This window comes from Vanessa cardui, chromosome 15 (assembly GCF_905220365.1).
Source record: "Vanessa cardui chromosome 15, ilVanCard2.1, whole genome shotgun sequence".
Taxonomy (NCBI): domain Eukaryota; kingdom Metazoa; phylum Arthropoda; class Insecta; order Lepidoptera; family Nymphalidae; genus Vanessa; species Vanessa cardui.
Genome location: NC_061137.1, coordinates 13756732 through 13776586, shown reverse-complemented (window position 1 = coordinate 13776586; position 19855 = coordinate 13756732). Strand labels below are relative to the sequence as shown.

General features: G+C 34.6%; 3 protein-coding genes across 3 annotated transcripts; all 3 read right to left on the bottom strand.

Moving 5' to 3' along the window:
• Window positions 1-3746: 3746 nt before the first annotated feature.
• Window positions 3747-4484, bottom strand: LOC124535945 (cuticle protein 16.5-like). The gene is made up of 2 exons (XM_047112361.1): window positions 4473-4484; window positions 3747-4328 (listed from the first exon to the last, which is right to left on the bottom strand). Exons 1-2 carry the CDS (start codon window positions 4482-4484, stop codon window positions 3747-3749), a joined length of 594 nt encoding a protein of 197 aa, XP_046968317.1.
• Window positions 4485-7827: 3343 nt separating this feature from the next.
• On the bottom strand, window positions 7828-8583 carry LOC124535930 (cuticle protein 16.5-like). Its single transcript, XM_047112332.1, has one exon. It carries the CDS (start codon window positions 8581-8583, stop codon window positions 7828-7830), a length of 756 nt encoding a protein of 251 aa, XP_046968288.1.
• Window positions 8584-11993: 3410 nt separating this feature from the next.
• On the bottom strand, window positions 11994-19030 carry LOC124535929 (fibroin heavy chain-like). The gene is made up of 3 exons (XM_047112331.1): window positions 18998-19030; window positions 18127-18657; window positions 11994-12578 (listed from the first exon to the last, which is right to left on the bottom strand). The coding sequence occupies exons 1-3, from the start codon at window positions 19007-19009 to the stop codon at window positions 11994-11996; spliced, it is 1128 nt and encodes a 375-aa protein (XP_046968287.1). The 5' UTR covers window positions 19010-19030.
• Between the last annotated feature and the right edge of the window lie 825 nt (window positions 19031-19855).

Sequence of the window (19855 nt, the reverse complement as noted above, 5' to 3'; positions counted from 1 at the left end):
TAGAAAGCTCAAATTTGAGATACATGTAGGTAATTAGGCGAATACAAAGGAAAAAAAATCTGAAACTGGTAATTTTTATTATTACGTTATTAATAACTGGGATTTAGTTTTGAGAATTGTTTAAATATTAAGCGCACATCAATGGTTTCAAATCATTACACTTATAAAAAAATAAATAATAGACATTTCGGTACACAGCGTGCGACGCGATGCCGGAGCAGCGGGATAGGAGCGTTGCGATAAAATGTTGACACGAACGTGTTCGAGCCAGTGGCAACCGCGTTCATAAGAAATATTCCAATACTGGCTGTCAAATAATGATGTTTATATTAGAAGTCATCATTTATATTATTATATTTTATTAGATAAATTTCTAAGAAGCGTAAAATAATTCTTGACATAGCTTTTTGTGAACATAACACTAATATTTACCAGGCTCTAATAATTTATAGATATTTGATTATTTTAATCTCTGAAAGATGTTGACGCAGTGCGAGGGGACAAGTGCGAGTTGAACTCGCGTGAAGAGGGTTCCGTACGATGTTACTTGTGGGCTTATTTTTTTCATTAAATATTCATCTACAAACCGATTCAACAAAACTTAACATTGGAGTTAAAAAATATGTTCTCCCACACATTCCACCTGCAAATGTAAGTTGGTACGCACAATATTGAGTGAATTACCATGTTATTTTAATATCATGGACTTCTTATAGGTTTTCCTATAATCTATAAGGAGAAAACTAATTTCTGTATTTTTTTCAAAATTTTAGGTTCAGTAGTTTCGGAGATAAGGGTGGGGAATGGTCAATTTTCGTCTATTTTCTTGAATAACTTGGAAACTATTTATTTTAAAATTACAAAAAAATACACTTAAGATCTTCTCAACAAGACCTTTCATTTAATATGCCACACGATGCAGTTTTCAGAATTTTTTTTTTAATTTTCCCCTTCCCCCCCCCCCAAAATGACGCCCCATATGCAGATTTCATCTGCTCACGTCACACCTCTGTATTTGGGTTACAGGAATTGATATGTGTACCAAATTTCAACTTAATTGGTCTAATAGATTTGGAGATAATTGACTGTAAGCGACGGACGGACAGACACATGAGTGATCCTATAAGGGTTCCGTTTTTGTATTCAGACGTACGGAACCCTAAAAATATTATATTGTTAATTATCATTTCAATGATTATATTTTATTATATAAATTTCTAAAACACTGTTATGCAATAAGTAAAACTTAATTTGAATTCGTCTCGCAGCGCCATCTGTAATGTGTCATAACAAACTATGTAATAAAAATGTTGGTTCATCTATTTTTTTCAATAATTCGCCTGTAATTAATTAAGAGCTTTAATTAATAATAAGAATAAAAATAAATATTCATTTTAAATATTAAACTATATTTCAAGAATGAATATACCTAGTTTAATTAATTGCGTTAATTTATTGTAAACAGTTGTAGTTGTGTCGTTTGTTGTCCTTTGATTCGTTCGGAAAAGGACGATTTAGAAACGAGCATTGTTATAGAAACTCCATTTTGTTTTGACTCTTTTAAAAAAAACAGTTAATTGCTAATATTGTGATGAAAGCTGTAAACCCGACCACATCTCCGACATATACGAACACATAAAATAATGCCATATTTGTTTAGCATATGTTGCTATTACCCATTATTCATTATTATTATAGAAGAGGTCGTTCGACAACTGATGTAGGAATTGCGCTTCTCAAACATATTTACGATACTTGAGAAAAAACACAGAATGCTATTGGAGTATTCTGTGATTTATCTAAAGCATTTGATTGTGTAAAACACGTAACTCGTCTATATAAGCTCAAAAGTTACGGTGCTAAAGGTAAAGCTCTTTGTTTTTGCTTCATACTTAAGTAAAATAATCCAGCAAGTTTTCATTAATGGAATAAAGTCTTCTGGATCTAAGATAAAAATAGGAATACCACAAGGTTCAATTTTGGGTCCCTTTCTATTTCTAGTATATATAAATGATGTTCCTTTCTATGTTAAAGGTATTTGTGATATAGTGTTGATTGCTGTCGATACTTCACTGGTATTTAAGGTTGACAGGAAAAAAACTGACTATGACGAGGCATTATCACAAGTACACGATTGGTTTACAGAAAATAATTTAGTTTTGGATGCTCGAAGAACAAATGTGCATTTTTTACCCTACCTAATGTTAGGAAGCAAAATTAAAATATATCTTTTAACGGTGACCGTCTTGATGTAGCCGAAGTGTTCTTGGGAATAGATGGATACCAAATTTCAGTGGAGTCCTCATTTATCATCCCTAACAGGAAGACTCAGCTCCGAAGCATACGCGGTTAGAAAAGTTAGACAACTAACTGATATTGATACCGCTCGTTTAGTTTATTTTGGTTATTTTCACAGTATTATGTCATATGGCATATTAATTTGGGGTAACGCTGCAGATATTGAATCTGTTTTTATTTTACAAAAGAGAGCAATCCGGTCTATTTATAATCTTGGAGCTAGAGATGCTCTTCAGGATGTTTTTGACAAAGTAGGAATACTCACTGTTGCGTCACAGCATATTATGTTTATTCACAGTGGCATTGATCACTTTGATAAAATCAGTGATAATTATTGTATGGGCACTAGAAGTGAGGATATGCTTATAACGCCAAGTTTACGACTCCGCAATGTCAATAAATCCTTCTTGGGGCAAGGTTCCGTTTCTATAATAAATCTCGCAGACATTTTTAACTTCGCCGTAGCGTCAATTCAAATGGCTTATAAAAATACGTTGGTAAAAAGGGCATATCATCGATTCAAGATTTTATAGATGATGAAAAAGCGTGAAGTTAATACCTGTTGACTTCCAAGCAGGATATATTAATTTAAATAATTGTATTTAACTAACTTCACTTTGTATTTTTTAAATGTTGAAAAGATTAACTACTGAGTTTCTTGCCGGTTCTTCTCCGTAGAATCTTCTTTCCGAACTGGTGGTACCTTCACGTAATTGTAAAATGACGATTCAAAAGTGGTTGTAAAAGTCTACTTGAATAAAGTTTATTTTTGATTTTGTAAATGCCACAAAGGCAATTTTTGGTTCTACAATGTCACAACTGTCGGTTGATGGTCTCCGATATTGCAAATTCTAGAACATTCATTCTAATATGATGTGATAAGAGCTCTTTGTTATGAAGCGATGTTTTGTCAATAAAAGAACAACGTCTGTTAAATTTTGAGCCAAATTATCTTGGGTCCCCTCTGGGGCTGAAAACATATCTTAATTAGCTCATGTGTGGTACCTTTTATATGAATATCTATGTAGATATTCATAGAAATTTAAAATCTTCCTAAATATGCAGTCATACCTATGTTACCTGCATATTTAGGAAGATTTTAAATTTCTACAATCTCTTCCTAATTTTCGATCACTTGAGTTCGTAGATTTGTGCTTACTGACCAATATAAATATATCAAATGAACACATATATAAATCAAAATCCAACCATTTATTATTTAAATAATATGAAAGTTTTATATCAGTCAAATGAGTAGGTTTTGCGTTAAATTGAAAGAATAAAATTTATCTTTTTCAGTGTCTTGGGGCTTTAAAGCAGTCGTATAAAGTTTTATAAATAATACAAAATGTGTGAAAATATATATGATTGTATTTTATATTTAATTAAAAAATTTACTAACACAACTTTCACATAATACTTTGACTAGGAAAACAGTTTTTTTTCGTTCACCACCAACCGTTGGAGTAACCAGATCCGTATCCGTAACCGGAACCGTATCCATAACCGTAACCGTGCAGGGCGTCGTAACCGGATCCGTAACCAAGGCCGGACAGTCCGCCACTGTAAAGGCTGTAGCTGGGAGCGGCCACCACCTTGTTGACGGACACCACTTGCGGCTCGGACACCACCTTGCGCACCTTCACGACCTGCGGGACGTCGACAACGCGCTGCGCGTTGACCACTTTGTTGACGGTCACGACTTTGGCGGCGGGCGCGGCGTAGCCGATAGCAGGCGCCGAGTAGCCGAGCGCGGGCGCAGCGTAGCCGAGCGCGGGTGCAGCGTAGCTGATTGCAGGTGCAACGTGGCTGATTACGGGTGCTGCGTAGCTGATCGCGGGTGCTGCGTGGCTGATGATGGGTGCAGAGTAACCCGAGTAGCCGCCATAGCCGTAGTTGCTGCCATAGATACCACCGTAAGAGCCTGCGTAAGGAAGACTGTCAAAGGAGTGAAGACCGCTGAGGAAGCCTCGCTTCTCACGCTTCTCATTGCCGGCTGACGCGCAGGCCACGAGGGCGCAGATAACGATCTGAATCGTGGAAAAACAAAATACATATGTCATATTTATTTATACAGGATAATTGGTAAGCTATTACTTCGCTTCATGTAATTCAATGAAGTGACTGTTTACAAGTATATTAGTATATTGATTCATAGCGCTGAGAATACTTACAAAGGCTTTCATGTCGTCACGTTTGGGAGACTTGTAAGATGACAAAGCTCGTGAGGTGAGTGATGTCGAAGCTAACACGCGGCGCGTTATATAGTTATACTTCGCCTGCGCGGTGGCGCAAGATCGTCCTCGCCAATATTATGCGAATATTAAAACTGTATCAAACACATTTCAATTGCCTAATTTTGCTGATATACATCGGTAACAGGTTTACTTATCTCTTGTAAGAGATTTCTCTCAGATTTTTTAAGTAATAATAAATAGACGTCATATAGATAAATAAATTTAAAAAAAAATAATTTAAAAAATAGTCTACTTACAGAAAGAAGAATGCATACACTAATTAATTTGTCTTTTATTATATTAAGCCATCGTCATAAATACGCCCATAGGTTTCGAAATAGCTACATAAATATAATAATTGGACCTAAATTTAAGATCCCAAATGCAAAGCCAAACCCGTTGCTTTTGGTTTCATTTGTGTTACTTACCAGTAGTCGCCCGCGGCTTCGCTCACGTTTTAGAGCGTCGGTTGTCATGTGTCAGGCGAAAAAATTCTATGTCCTTTCTTGGAACTCGAGTTTGCTTCATATCAAATTTCATCAAATTCGGTTCAACGGTTTGGTCGTGAAAGAGCCACAGACAGATAGAGTTACTTTTACATTTATAATATTAAACAAAGATTTAAGTGACATGTGGTCTCCAGGACTTGGTGCTTAAATTAAGCCCTTGTAGGACGTATTCTGTGACTAATTTGATCGAAACCTGCATTGAAAATTGGTGAAATGCTCCAAACCTCAAAGGTGGCCTTAGCCCAGCAGTAGGAAATTCACACTGTTAATGTTGATATTATAATAATTAGTTGTTATTGGTAATGAAGGTCAAACGAAGGTAATAATTTACATTTAAGTAAGGCTTCCTTACCTCGTCTCCCCCCGATCGATTATTAGCTAATGTAACAAAACTGCCATTAGCTAATGGGTCAGCATAAAATATGTATGCATTTATATATTTAAAATTATATATTGTTATTATGTGTATGATGAGAGCTTATTGCGAATTTTCTTGTATATTGTATATATATTAACATTGTAGTTTTTTTTTATTTTATTTTTATAATATATTATCATATATTGTCACAGCCCGTCACAACCATACAGGTTACCTTTGAAAATCAGCTTTGGGTTCTTGGAACCGAACTTGGAAGCTGAATGGTAACCTTTAGGACACGTTAAGTATCATTGTGTTGTTTTGTATTGTTGTTGTTTTTTTTTGTATATTAAGTTAGTGAGTAGTTACAGGTGGTTAATATGTTTTATTTTTGTTGTTTTTCTTTTTTTTAATTTTTTTTATACTTCTTATACTTTTATTATGTACTGTGTCGTAATAAACATTTATTTATTTCTTTCTTTCTTAAAAAACTAGCAATGTAACATGTTAGACCAATCCGACGTGGTGTTTTCTGAATGATATTGCAATGAATTGGTCTGAGTGTAAACCTGTCTTGGTAAATATTATCTCCCGACACATATTTAGCGTAACTTTTAATAATTAACTTGCATCGCTTTCATAAGGAGACAATGTAAGTTTTTGTTGTTAACGTATTATTGAAATTAGATTTTATTTAATACATTTATAGTTGTGCAATGTTATCGGCTTACTCTTGGTTAGGGTCATAAATATTAACGAATTGAAATCATATGATGCCGTAATGGTAATTCTAAGATCGCTTTGAAAGAAAACGATGGATGCGGCTTGACCTTGTGATAGTTTCGCGTCGAGGTCATATTTTGAAAATATCAAATTATCACCCCTCATTGTCTAATGCTTTGAAAATAGTATATGCTTTCCACTCTTCTAAGTTTGTTTGTGTGTTTTATTTTATTTAGCTTATTTTAATTAAATTCACAGTTACATTTAAATTCCATATTCGATGAATCTTCAAGATCCTCAAAAACAATCAATTAAAAAAATTTGAAACGTAATTTCACATATATGTCGCCTTTTTGACTTATTTTGAACAAAGCTAAAAAATGTGATAACCCAAAATTGGTTCACTTTTGCAGTATGCATATGGGGGTCAATAATATTGCAAATAGTCACCGCTAACCTTTTATTGAGAATACGTCGAATTACCAATAACACTGGATATTAAAGCTCCCATCTGTTCAAAGAAACATTCCTGCATACGTGTTTTAAACCTTTTAGCTAATAACGAGATGACGACATTAATGTAAATAGCCAAAATGATCCAACGTAGCTTTTTTATTATTTTCCACCGCTACCTCTGCCTTTAAATCATTTGCCTCATTAGCAACTTTACGCAATGTTGACACAAAGGTTGCTGCAGTTGGGCCAAGTCCACCTGTAGCTTGATCTCTTTTCAAATGAACTCAGCAATAGTCCGTTTGGTTTTTTGCCAGATCACGATTATTTCTAGAAGGTTGTGTGAGAGTGGAAATGTTCATTGCGGCAGTTGCTTTTTTTACTGTTTCAATAAGAGATTCATGGCAGAAGATATTCTCACATAAGAATCGAAAGAAGGGTTTACCTTTGGATACAGAAATAATTGATCTCATCTCGTGCGCTTAAGCCGAATTATCTCAAACATATTATGCTAAGTAAGTTCTGAGATACTTAAAGTGTATTCAATAGCTGAGACCATTATTAAATATAGATTACTCTTCCACCGCAATTCGTATTATATTATATTAATAAATATCGTGTCGAATCATATGAACTATGGGCGTAACCCAGAGCTTTTTTTGGACCTTAGATTAGCCCTAGATTAGTATTTTGTTATAAAGTAATAATAATAAGATTTGGTAATTACGTCAGGCCTTTATGTGATATTCAACAATTCTATGATCGCTGTAAACATTTTTGATTGTATCAAGTTCTTGACTACTTTAAGTTGCAGTATACGTAATTATAGTTCGGCATATGAGCATTTTAAGTATAGGCTTCTGGAGGTTCACTATATGTGTATTCATATTTATATTTTTATACATATTGTATCGTCAACAAGTTGCATACATGGACCCCACGTTCTACTGTGTTTTAAGTGCATTTTAAGTTTGTATGATAATAAAATTACATTCTCCTTTACTTGTTGATTTTAATTGAAGAAATATTTATTTGATAAGAGCTTGTTGCGAATTATCTTGCTGTTATGTTAGTCAAAAATACCTCATAATGAGTAATAAGGGGTCTTTGAATATTATAAGGTGTTTAAAGTAAATGACACAAAGATGTATGAAAATATATCTGATTGTATTTTATCATAAAGTAAAAAATGTACTAAAACAACACTTATACATAACACTTTGACTAGGTTAACAGGTTTATTTTTCGTTCACCACCAACCGTTGGAGTAAGCAGAACCGTAAACGGATCCATATCCGTAGCCGGAACCGTAACCGTACAAGGCGTCGTAACCGGATCCGTAACCAAGGCCGGACAGTCCGCTGCTGTAAAGGCTGTAGCTGGGAGCGGCCACCACCTTGTTGACGGACACCACTTGCGGCTCGGACACCACTTTGCGCACCTTCACGACTTCTGGGACGTCGACGACGCGCTTAGAGTTGACTACTTTGTTGACGGTCACGACTTTGGCAGCGGGAGCGGCGTGACTGATCGCAGGTGCTGCGTGGCTAATTACAGGTGTTGCGTGGCTGATGACGGGTGCTGCGTGGCTAATTACAGGCGCTGCTAAGCTGATCGCAGGTGCAGCGTAGCTGATCAGAGGGGTTGCGTGGTTGATCACAGGTGCAACGTGGCTGATCACAGGTTCTGCGTGGCTGATTATGGGAGCTGCGTGGCTTATCAAAGGTGCTGCGTAACTTATCGCAGGTGCTGCATAGCCGATGGCGGGTGCAGAGTAACCGCCATAACCATAGTTACTACCATAAATGCCACCGTACAAGCCTCCGTAAGAAAGACTATCAATGGGGTGAAGACCGCTGAGGAAGCCTCGCTTCTCACGCTTCGTGTTAGCAGCGGAAGCGCAGGCTACGAGAGCGCAGACAACGATCTGTAATCGTAAAGAGCATGAAAATATAATATATACATTGATAAACGACACATTGGGTAAACGAGTACTTCGTTTCATACAATCCAACAAAGAAATTATTTACAAAGAAATTGTGACTGCGAATACTTACAAAGGCTTTCATTTCGATGCGTTTGAGAAACTTTTAATATGATAAAGTGCGTGAGATGAGTGATGTCGAAGCTAGCACGCAGCGCGTTATATAGTTATACATCGCTCGCGCGGTGGCGCAAGATTGTCCTCGCCAATATTATTTGAATATTAAAATCGTATCAAACACTGTCAATTGACAAATAATAATATATACATATGTATATATTCAATCTTGTAGTAAAAGAAATGTAGGATTATTTCTCATGCATATGCATTGCATGCAGGCATAAGCATGCCAGAAACTTCTAAGAAAGTTCTTCTCAGAAACTTCTTTTCAGGATCAGCTTGCTTTATCATATATAGGCCGTAAATGACCTGAGTCATTGTTTTGCAAATTATTCCAATTTATCTTTCTTCGTAAATGACTGCTATGTATAGACAAATTTTGCTTAATATTTAATCGGATCACTTAAAGTACTGTTTTGCCATAACTCATATTGAATTAGTCGCTCCTGGTTTGTGACCAATGGCTAGATACTAAACAGACTAAAGTGTTACAAAATAACATTAAATTTTTCCACAAAATGTTGTGTCCATGCCGTTGATGAATAAGAAATAAGTTTGCCTGGAACCAATACCATAATATTAGTCAGTGTTATTCAGGCTAAATCGAAATGAGAAAATTTGAAGGTAACGCCAATTGGGCGTCTAAAAAGCTTTGGGTGCTCAGCAGAACAAGACTTCATATAGGCTCATTTTCTAAAACTATACATGGTGCAAACTCAGCCCCACATGGATTACTGCTCTCATCTCTGGACCAGCTACTTATTTTTGACTGTATTCAACATAAGTCCTTGCCGACTTGTCAACCCGTTGACTTATAGCATAGAGATAATGGAAAAATCCGTGTTTTTCATTTTTCAAATTTATGGATATCAAAATCATTTTCTGCTATGCGCAACAACTCTGTTGAACTAGGTTTCGTTGATAGTTTTTCCAATCCGACACGACCTGGGAGTCTTGAAGAAAAGAGTCTACTCATTTTGTAAAGGTCGGTAACTAACCTGCAGGTTTTGCGATAACGCAGATGTACAAGAGCGGTGGTAGTCACTTTCCATCAGATGAACCTGCTGACTGTAGCCGAATCTTTTTTAACTTCTTTATATTTACAAAGTATAAAACAAAGTCGCTTACCGCTTCCAGTCCCTATGTATGCATAGATCTTTAAAATTACAAACCGCATTTTGGTGCCGTTTTTTTAATACATATATTGATTCAATAGAAAGGTTTGTATGTATAATAACATGCACAATGTATTAGAAGAACACTGATTATTTTAAAGGTTTCTAAGTGATAACGTAAATGAACAAATTTTTATGCTTACAATTTAAACCCTACAAGATAGATGAAAATAATGTACTACAGTATTGTACTCCTTAAAAAAGTAGTTCAAAATGTCTTGGACACTATTTGTCTATCTCTTAGGGATAGCCCACAATAACCATTTTTACTTTACTTTTTATGAGAAATATTGGCTTATTTTCGGACGAATTTTAAGTAATACAACATTAATCCTTATCTAATTAAGTAGTTGTCTTAAATACATTGTGCATTCAATATAGAACAGTATGGCCCTTTATAGCAATTAATTTAAATGAATGCTTTTTCGAAGATATTACCGATTTTAACGCAGGGCCATAGCGGTTTGTATTATTTTATGAAAAAAAGCCTGTGAACGTTATAAAACATTCTCTCGTATACTCTTTGGGATAAGCGCAAATGGTTCTTATTGCGCTTATGAGATTTGACATATATTTTTAACATATAGGTCATATATACTAATCACAAAGCATACTTTATAGTTCATGGATACTTTTAATAACTTGTATCTTCATTTATAAGAAAACGCTACAAGTCAGAAATTTACATATAAATTTAAAAAAATTTGAACATATTTCAAGTTGCGTAATGTTACCAGCTTACTCTTGGATAGAGTCATTAATATTAACGAATTTCTAATCAAATGGTAATACTAATCGTAATTCTAATATCGCATTAACATAGCGCTGTTAGAGTTAACATATGAATGAAGGACGCGGTGGCTTTGACCTTGTGATAGTTTCGCGCCGAGATGATTTGTAAACCAATAAACTGTCACCCCTCTTTTTTATTTGATTTCATAATAGTGCTGTCCACACTTTAAGATTTGATCTTAAAAGTATTGCCTTTGTCCTTTGATTTGACCTTTATTCAGATAATCGGGAAGAATAAGATTTTAGGCTGTATTTGCCAGATTTCTGAATACAATAATTACGGTAATTTTAGCTCATCCAATCTTTGTGTCATTTTAGTTGTCACCATTATTAATCCTTGTAAAATTTTAAAAAATATATTTTTATTTTTTTCTTTTGCTCTCAGTGGTGAATTAGGAAAGAAATAACAATTCATGATCCTAAAATTAAATACCTAATGTGTGTCGCTTATAGTCTAGCTTGAGTCTCGCCAATGTCATTACCAATTTTAATTGTTTACAGACCTTTACCTTTCTTATTATATTTTGTCCATTGTATTTATATGTTTATAATAATCAAACTGTACTGTGAAATTTAGGATAAATTAACCAAGCGCACTTGGGGATAGGTTAATTAAGTTATTGGTCATAATATTGTGTATGCTTACGCTTTTGAAATATAAACAAGACCTTGGATTATATTTAATTTTTTATTTGTCAAAAATTAAATTCTTTATTCAAGGAAGCTTATAAAAGCACTTTTGAATAGTTATGTTAGAGTATTAAATGTAGATCGAGAAAATCCGGATAATACCCAGTACCATTTTAAGTACAGAGTTTGTCTTTTATGTAAAATTAAATTTTGAACTATCCAGACTAGATATTATATAAAAACGAAGTCCAAGCTTTTTATCCTTAATGTAACTTTGTGTTTAGTAAAACACCTTGCGATCAATGTGTTGTTGACTTGAGTATTAATATTTTGAATAGGCTAAGTTAAAAATAACTATAAAATCTTATAAAAACGAACATTGTGTCTCAGGAGGGTGGCTGTTTACTTTGCTGTTTCGGAGACTAAGCCGCTTTGCATTTCCTTCACATGTCGTATAGTGTATTCTCAAGTATACTAGTAGGACATCCTATTTCTATTCTCTCGAGTTTTTTCGATGAATGCCCATCCAATATTTGCAAATATATATTTCTACTATGTCCAGTAATAATAAGTATATAGGTATAGATATAGGATATTGGATATAATCAATGATACAAGAACTTATAAAATATGATTGTATTACATCATTAAATAAAAATTACAAACAAAAACCTTATACAGAAAACATTGACTAGAAGAATAGGTTTTTTTTATTCACCACAAATTGCTAGCAGCGTAACCGGATCCGTATCCGTAACCGGAACCGTATCCGTAACCGTAACCGTGCAGGGCGTCGTAACCGGATCCGTAACCAAGGCCGGACAGTCCGCTGCTGTAAAGGCTGTAGCTGGGAGCGGCCACCACCTTGTTGACGGACACCACTTGCGGCTCGGACACCACCTTGCGCACCTTCACGACCTGCGGGACGTCGACGACGCGCTGCGCGTTGACCACTTTGTTGACGGTCACGACTTTGGCGGCGGGCGCGGCGTAGCCGATAGCAGGCGCCGAGTAGCCGAGCGCGGGTGCAGCGTAGCCGAGCGCGGGTGCAGCGTAGCTGATTGCAGGTGCAACGTGGCTGATTACGGGTGCTGCGTAGCTGATCGCGGGTGCTGCGTGGCTGATGATGGGTGCAGAGTAACCCGAGTAGCCGCCATAGCCGTAGTTGCTGCCATAGATACCACCGTAAGAGCCTCCGTAAGGAAGACTGTCAAAGGAGTGAAGACCGTTGAGGAAGCCTCGCTTCTCACGCTTCTCACTGCCGGCTGACGCGCAGGCCACGAGAGCGCAGATAACGATCTGCAATAAATACGTACAGTTAGTAAATTCAGCAAACGTTTGAAACAATAGTTACTTATCAAAGTTAATAGTAGTTTGATACTCACGAAAGTTTTCATATTGAAGTTTTTTCTACGATTCTGTCACTGTGAATGATACCGCTGTCCGCACCCCACAAGTTTTATAGTCGTAGTCGCGCTTCACTAGTCCAATGTCGAAATTTGGTCCTCGTTTTTTTTCTTTAATGAGATGTATTTGCTAATATAAATGGATTTTTTGATAATTAATCGAATATTTATATGCATATTTAATTTAAAAAAAAATGAATATAACAAATATACGTATGATAAATATGAGTATAATATTAAGAAACATAATATAACAAACAATGATTAGTATTTTTCGGTGGGTTCGTTGGGTATATTCTTAACATAAGGGTAAAAATAATTTGTAAGGATTTAGAAAACCACTCATATAAAAATGTATACCTAACTAAATATTATGATGTGATAATTAAAGCTTCTTTATGCGTCTTCTAACATATTTAGGCGTCCAATAAATTCATAGGTCAGATTTTTAATTATGAAACAACTAAATTTGTGATATAATAAGTGTAATCTTCTAATCAGTGTATTAACTGTGTTCATCAAATAAGTTGAACGTCATATTGACCTATATGCTCTATAATATACACGTATGTGATGACTGAATTTACTATACTATTTTCCTTATTATTGTCGTCAAATATTGGTCGACGGATAAGTATCCCGTTCTCGCTCGGCTATTTCCTTTTTATCTATGTTTTTAGATTTTCTGTTGGAATAGTTAAATAAGTTAAATAATTGTATTTAATTAACATGACATTGTATTTTTTAAATGTTAAAAAAGAGTAACTACTGAGTTTCTTGCCGGTTATTCTCGGTAGAATCTACTTTCCGAACCGGTGGTAGCTTCGATTAATTGTAAAATGATGATTCAAAAGTGCTTATAAAAGGCTACTTGAATAAAGTTTATTTTGATTTTGATTTTGATGAATAAAGAAGATATTCTATCATCTTGTTGCCTACATATAAATCTTCAGTAATCAAAAGTTTGCTAATAAAAATTTTGCACTCAAATGTGTCCTATTATTCAGTAAAGTATTTTATTTCAAATAAGACTAACTTGAATTTAGTATCTTGTTTTCTATCAGTTATAACTCGCCTAATAATAGCCAACTTTAATTCGTTTTGTACAACACAGAGACAATAAATGTTCCAGACCAGAGTGTTCTATTTTTATATTAATAACGAAAGCAAGTTTTCATGCTCTATCAGTATGGAGTATCTATATAATATTAAGTATAAATATAATGTATTGTTCATAATATTTAAATGAAAACAATGTTATTTTAAGTTGCTCATATTTAATCATATAAGAAAAATTAAACCAAACAAAACTGAGCTCTTAATCACCGATCACAAACCCTTCATCTACAATGAACTGACATTTAATCAGTATTGCAAGCTTTCGTACTTATTACATCAAAACACTCCGTACAGGTTCCTAGAGCGATTAGGACACGCGAAGACGCCGGATATCGCGAACGCTTGCGCTAAATCCAAACCAGTTGTGGCGTCATCAAAACTTTCGTTTGTAATTCGATCTGATTTACATATGACTACTATTTTAGACGTTCAAGGCCGCCAGTTTGATTTTGACCTTAACGCAAATCAGCGTGATGCATCATCTTCTATTAATTAAATAATAATAACATGTATAAAAACATGACGTCACAACGTAACGTCTAAAATACCAAGATTTAGATTTATTTATAATACAAAACTGTATACATATCACTACAGAAAGTTTTCCCAAATCGATGAATAATAAAAAATATTATAAATATCTATCTATTTTATAATATAGTACTATCTATGTTGTATATGATTCCAAGCAGCAATTATTGTAAGTTCACTCAGACTGCAACAAATTTCTCTGATGTTGCCTAATGGCACAAATGATAACTATATTTATGTTACACGTGATTAGTTCTCAAAGAAATGCAATTGTATGGACCGGTATCTGGACTTAGCGTTTGTATCGTAAGTCCATAACGATATTAAATGTTGTAAAAATATTTAATTAATACAAACATTTAATTTTTATTTTCCGACCGACGATAAAATCAATGTTTTATTTGTAATATCGCTATTATGTATACTCGTACGCGGGTTTTTTAAGTTGCTAATTTGTATTTCAAAATTAATTTTTAATATTGACTAATATCATTTGAAGTTTTATTAGTACGTAATTATCATACAGACTAGTCAAAGCTTCGTGGTGAAACCTGCATGTGTTTGTAGAGATAAAACACTGTCACATGTGGATGGTGGTAGCTTCACTTAATTGTAAAATGACGATTCAAAAGTGCTTATAAGAGCCTACTTGAATAAAGTTTATTTTGATTTTGATTTTGATTTTGATTGATCAACTAATCTGCACTGCTCAGCTGTGGGATATTGACGGCTCTTACTTTACTCTCAAAAGTTACAACTAATTGCAGTACACAGTCAGATCAAAACAATCGGAATAAACCAAATACAACAACATATCTTCTTTAACAAGTTCAAATAAATGTCATGTTAAATGAAACATTTTGCGCCAAAAGTAAACCCAAGCCTCTGTGTTAGGCGATCGAATGTATAACTATAACGTCACAAGGTATTTAGGCATTCGGCCGTACAAGTAATATTTCGTACATAATGGCGAGTATATAGTATATTACTATAAATATAGTGTGAAGCAGCTGTCAACACACACATATATATATATAGCCACGGTGCCCTTGCCCCAACAATCAAAAGAAAGAAATTTGATTGTGTAAAAGGTAATTTGTAAAAAACATATTTGTTAAAGTATTCTCGTATTGTTTTTGATAGATATACTGTAGGGTTTTATTGGCTGACACCGACTCCAAATATAACAATAATTATAACTACATAATATAATCGTTAATCGACTTTTAAGTAGTCTAATATTTTTCATTTCATTTAACTTAGGAAGACTCTAAAAATATGTTGAATACGCAATTATTTTTATTACTTTTTCGTGCATATTCATTTGTTTTAAAATAGTGTTTTGTTTGAAGTCGGTTTTTCTTTTTGTTAAAATTTTTATTTATTTTTTGATTTTAAGTGAAGCTGATGTTGACTAACTAATTTTTTTTAATATGGATAGATTAAGCTTTCCGTTTATATGAGTCAGAAACTACTTCGAGGACAATTTCAAAGGAAACTTGCGAATAAAGCAAAAATAGACTTTTGAAAATGCGGATTTAATACGTCACGCGGCGTAAACTACAAGGATCCCTCGAAAAAGCTGTAATCGAACTCAGCAAAAAAACTTTGAAAAAGATCAACTATATTTCGTACATCATATGACATCACATCACATACACAAATACACAATTTGATTAAAGATAGTAAGAAATTCTGCCCCATATCGCACCCTAACTGCGAGCCGTATAGGAGTTCCATCACTACATAGTATAAAACAAAGTCGCTTTCTCTGTCCCTATATCTTTAAATCTACGAAACGGATTTTGATGCGGTTTTTTTTTAAAAGATAGTGTGATTCAAGGGGAAGGTTTGTGTATATAATACATGAACAATATAGTAAAGAAACACTGATAATTTTAGAAGTTTGCGATGTGATGTGGTAAATAAACAAATTCTGTAGTATATTTAGTATCAGTATTGCACCCGTGCGAAGCCGTTGTGGGTAGCTAGTTGATTATAATATTCGACTATGATAATTACATAAACATAACCACATTACGGAAGGTGACTCAAATATCCAAATAACCTATAAATAAAAGATTCGACTGAGTATCGCTAACGTGCTCCTCAGAATTGTTCCGTTCCCTTCCGTTCCGTTACTTTGTCATGGATCCTGTGCTCAGAATCTTACCAAACTTTCACCAAATTACCCTTGAAGTATATATTTTATAATAAGAATTATCAAAATTGGTTAACGTGATTATCAGTTATTCACCTATTTGTCGCGCATATACATAATGCAAATTTAAGACTTATGTCGTTTTCATATGGATACCATCATCGGAAAAAAATAAAAAAAAATGGGACCCCACGGGAAGCACTACCTTTCAAACAAAAAAAAAATTATCAAAATCGGTCCACCCAGTAAAAAGTTATGAGGTAACAAACATAAAAAAAAAATACAGACGAATTGATAACCTCCTCCTTTTGGAAGTCGGTTGAAAGAAAAACCGACTTCAAACAAAACACTATTTTAAAACAAATGAATATGCACTAAAAAGTAATAAAAATAATTGCGTATTCAACATATTTTTTAGAGTCCTGCTAAGTAAAATGAAATGAAAAATATTAGACTATTTAAAAGTCGATTAACGATTATATAACGTAGTTATAGTTATTGTTATATTTGGAGCCGGTGTCAGGCAAGAAAACCCTACAGAATATCAATCGAAAAACAAAATGAGAATACTTTAAGAAATTACCTTTATTTATGTATTTTACAAATTACCTTTTATTCGATAATATACTGGGTCAATAGTTTAGTCGTAAAAGAGCGACAGGCAGACAGACAGAGTTACTTTCACATTTATAATATTAAGTATAGATTACATTTGCCATAAGATTACAAAAGTTACTAAAATATTCTAGCCCCACAGAACTTTTGTCTTCGAGATTTCGAATTATTTATTGGCATATATTGTTTGATCACATAATTGGCTCGCCTTAGCCTCCTTGTTAGGGATTATAAATGCGTGCTCATTGGAGCTTAGGATCAATAGTGATAGAGAGACATACTAACATAATCTTGAAAATAATCTTTAATTCCTACCAGAGAAAACATCATATTCTGTTCGTACCAATAACGTACTTCACACCAAATGTTGTACAAGCGGTATCACTATGTTTCCGGGTAGGTTTTCTCGGAATAATTTACATTCCTAATCGGTGATGTTACTTTTAATACTATTCATTCAAGTGTATTCTCCATTTATATGTCTGTCAAGATGCTACATATATTTTACACAAACGTACTAAAGACAATAGTGCCGATCTTTAAGTATCAGATAAGATAATAGATGGCGTCTGCGTCATTTATATAAAGAAGGATCGTAAATAAGAGACCTCTCCCATTTACCACCATCAATTGCCTAATTGTACCCAAGCGGGGTTAACAAGCCAAGATACTTTATAAATCTATAATAAGATAATAATAATTACACTTTCAATAAAAATGAAGCTTACAAAATGAACAATTTTTTCTTCACTGTTTATACTTTATAGATATTACATTTTAAATTTGTTTATTTTTCTGAATAATTCATCTCTTGTTAAGCGGCGTTGACCAAAGTACAAGGAAAAAATGGATTTCATTTTATTCGTATAAGGTATGTCAAACAAATGTTTAAAGCAAATATATATTTATTGCAATATTTGTCATAAATATAGTTTGAAATAAAGTTAAAAAAAAGTTGAAAATATGATTACACATAAGATCACAGTCACTAGATTAGTCTTATCTAAGGCGTTCACCACCATCCGCTTGAGTAGCCCGATCCGTAGCCGGAGCCGTAGCCGGAACCGTAACCGGAGCCGTAACCGGAGCTGTAACCGGAGCCGTATCCGGAGCCATAGCCGTGTCCGGAACTGTATCCAGATCCGTAGCCATAACCGGACAATCCGCTGCTGTAAGAGCTGTAGCTGGGAGCGGCCACCACCTTTTTAACGGACACCACTTGCGGCACGGACACCACTTTGCGCACATTCACGACTTGCGGGACTTCGACGACGCGCTGCGTGTTGACCACTTTGTTGACGGTGACGACCTTGGCGGCGGGCGCGGAGTAGCCCGAGTAGCCGCTGTATCCTCCGTAGCCTCCGTAGCCGCCGCTGATGCCGCTGCTGTAGCCGCCGTGGTAGCCGCTGCTGATGCCACTGCTGTAGCCTCCGTGGTAGCCGCCGCCGATGCCGCCGCTGTACGAGTGCAGGCCGCTGAGGAAGCCGCGCTTCTCGCGCTTCTCACCTTCGGCGGCGACGCAGGCCACGAGGGCGCACACAACGATCTGTTAAAACATTGTTAACAATTACTCAAAGAAGAAATCAACAGGGTAATCATTACAGACTAATTGTTAATCAGGCTGATGATGATGACGATGTTAATTGGCTTTCCATTACTGTTAAAATCTGTAGTTATACCGTCTCGATTTAAAAAATGCATTATATTTATACAATAATAATTAATGCAGCGATTAAAAACAACACGTGAAAATTAAGACAAATTTTGAAGATCTCTTCATCAAGTCTCTCGAATTTTTCAAACTCTTGAATTAACTTCGAATGGATGATACAGACATGTTAAGAACACGATCTATATGATGTTACAGTAATTGCAAAAGTACTTACGAAGGCTTTCATATTGGTAAGTGGGATCGGAGACTCGAGTGCTCTGTGCCGAGTACCGCTGCGCCGGCTGCATATATACCGCTGCGGATTTTGGCAGCGCCGCGGTGATGCAACGCGTCCTCGGTTCTTCCGCGCCCCTATCATAAATTATAATCCTTGCTAATTCATTGCCAATCTTGTGTCTGTATGCATTATTATACAATCTTTATATTTATTTTATTTTGGGGTTTTTTGTGTGATTCGTGCATAAAACTTTTTCGTCATATACTTGGCTAAGCTCTTGAGTAATATTATGTATAGTGGAGCAAAATCCTAACTCAAATTAAATACATTATAGTAGTAGATATTATAAAACGTTATTTATTAAACATTAGAAATTAAAAACAATGTCTGATTTTATTATTTTACCTAGATTCTGTAAAGTTTCAATAATTAATTGTACATGATAATAAAAGCTCGCGATTTAAATTTATTTTTATTTGTGTGCTACATATTATTTAGTTCTGGAATATGTTTATATTTATCTAAACATCGTTTATTTATTATTTTTGGTCCCAGGGTTGACGATAGTTACACATAAAAATTGCATTTTGAAGAGCTCAAGTCGTAGATGTGAAGAAAATAAATTGGATTCTTTATAATAAAATACTGAATTGTTATGATTTAATTGAGAATTCATTTTAGAGAGCGAAAAGTTTATTGGCTGGTTGAAGAGCGGTACTACGTCTGCATAAGAAAAAAAATGAAAAACGTAAACGTAATTAAAGTAAATTAAAACAAATTTCAATTATAACTGAACCAATACTAATTGACAATATATATTTTTTGTAAAAAGAGAACATCACTTTGGCGTTGCAT

Bases quoted from the DNA above. Each gene is read 5' to 3' on its own strand.
- LOC124535930 (XM_047112332.1), bottom strand. From the start codon at position 8,583: ATGAAACGAAGTACTCGTTTACCCAATGTGTCGTTTATCAATGTATAT.
- LOC124535929 (XM_047112331.1), bottom strand. The intron at 12,579-18,126 runs TGAACGCCTTAG...TATTTATTGCAG, and splicing joins GCTACTCAAGCGGATGGTGG to ATCGTTATCTGCGCTCTCGT.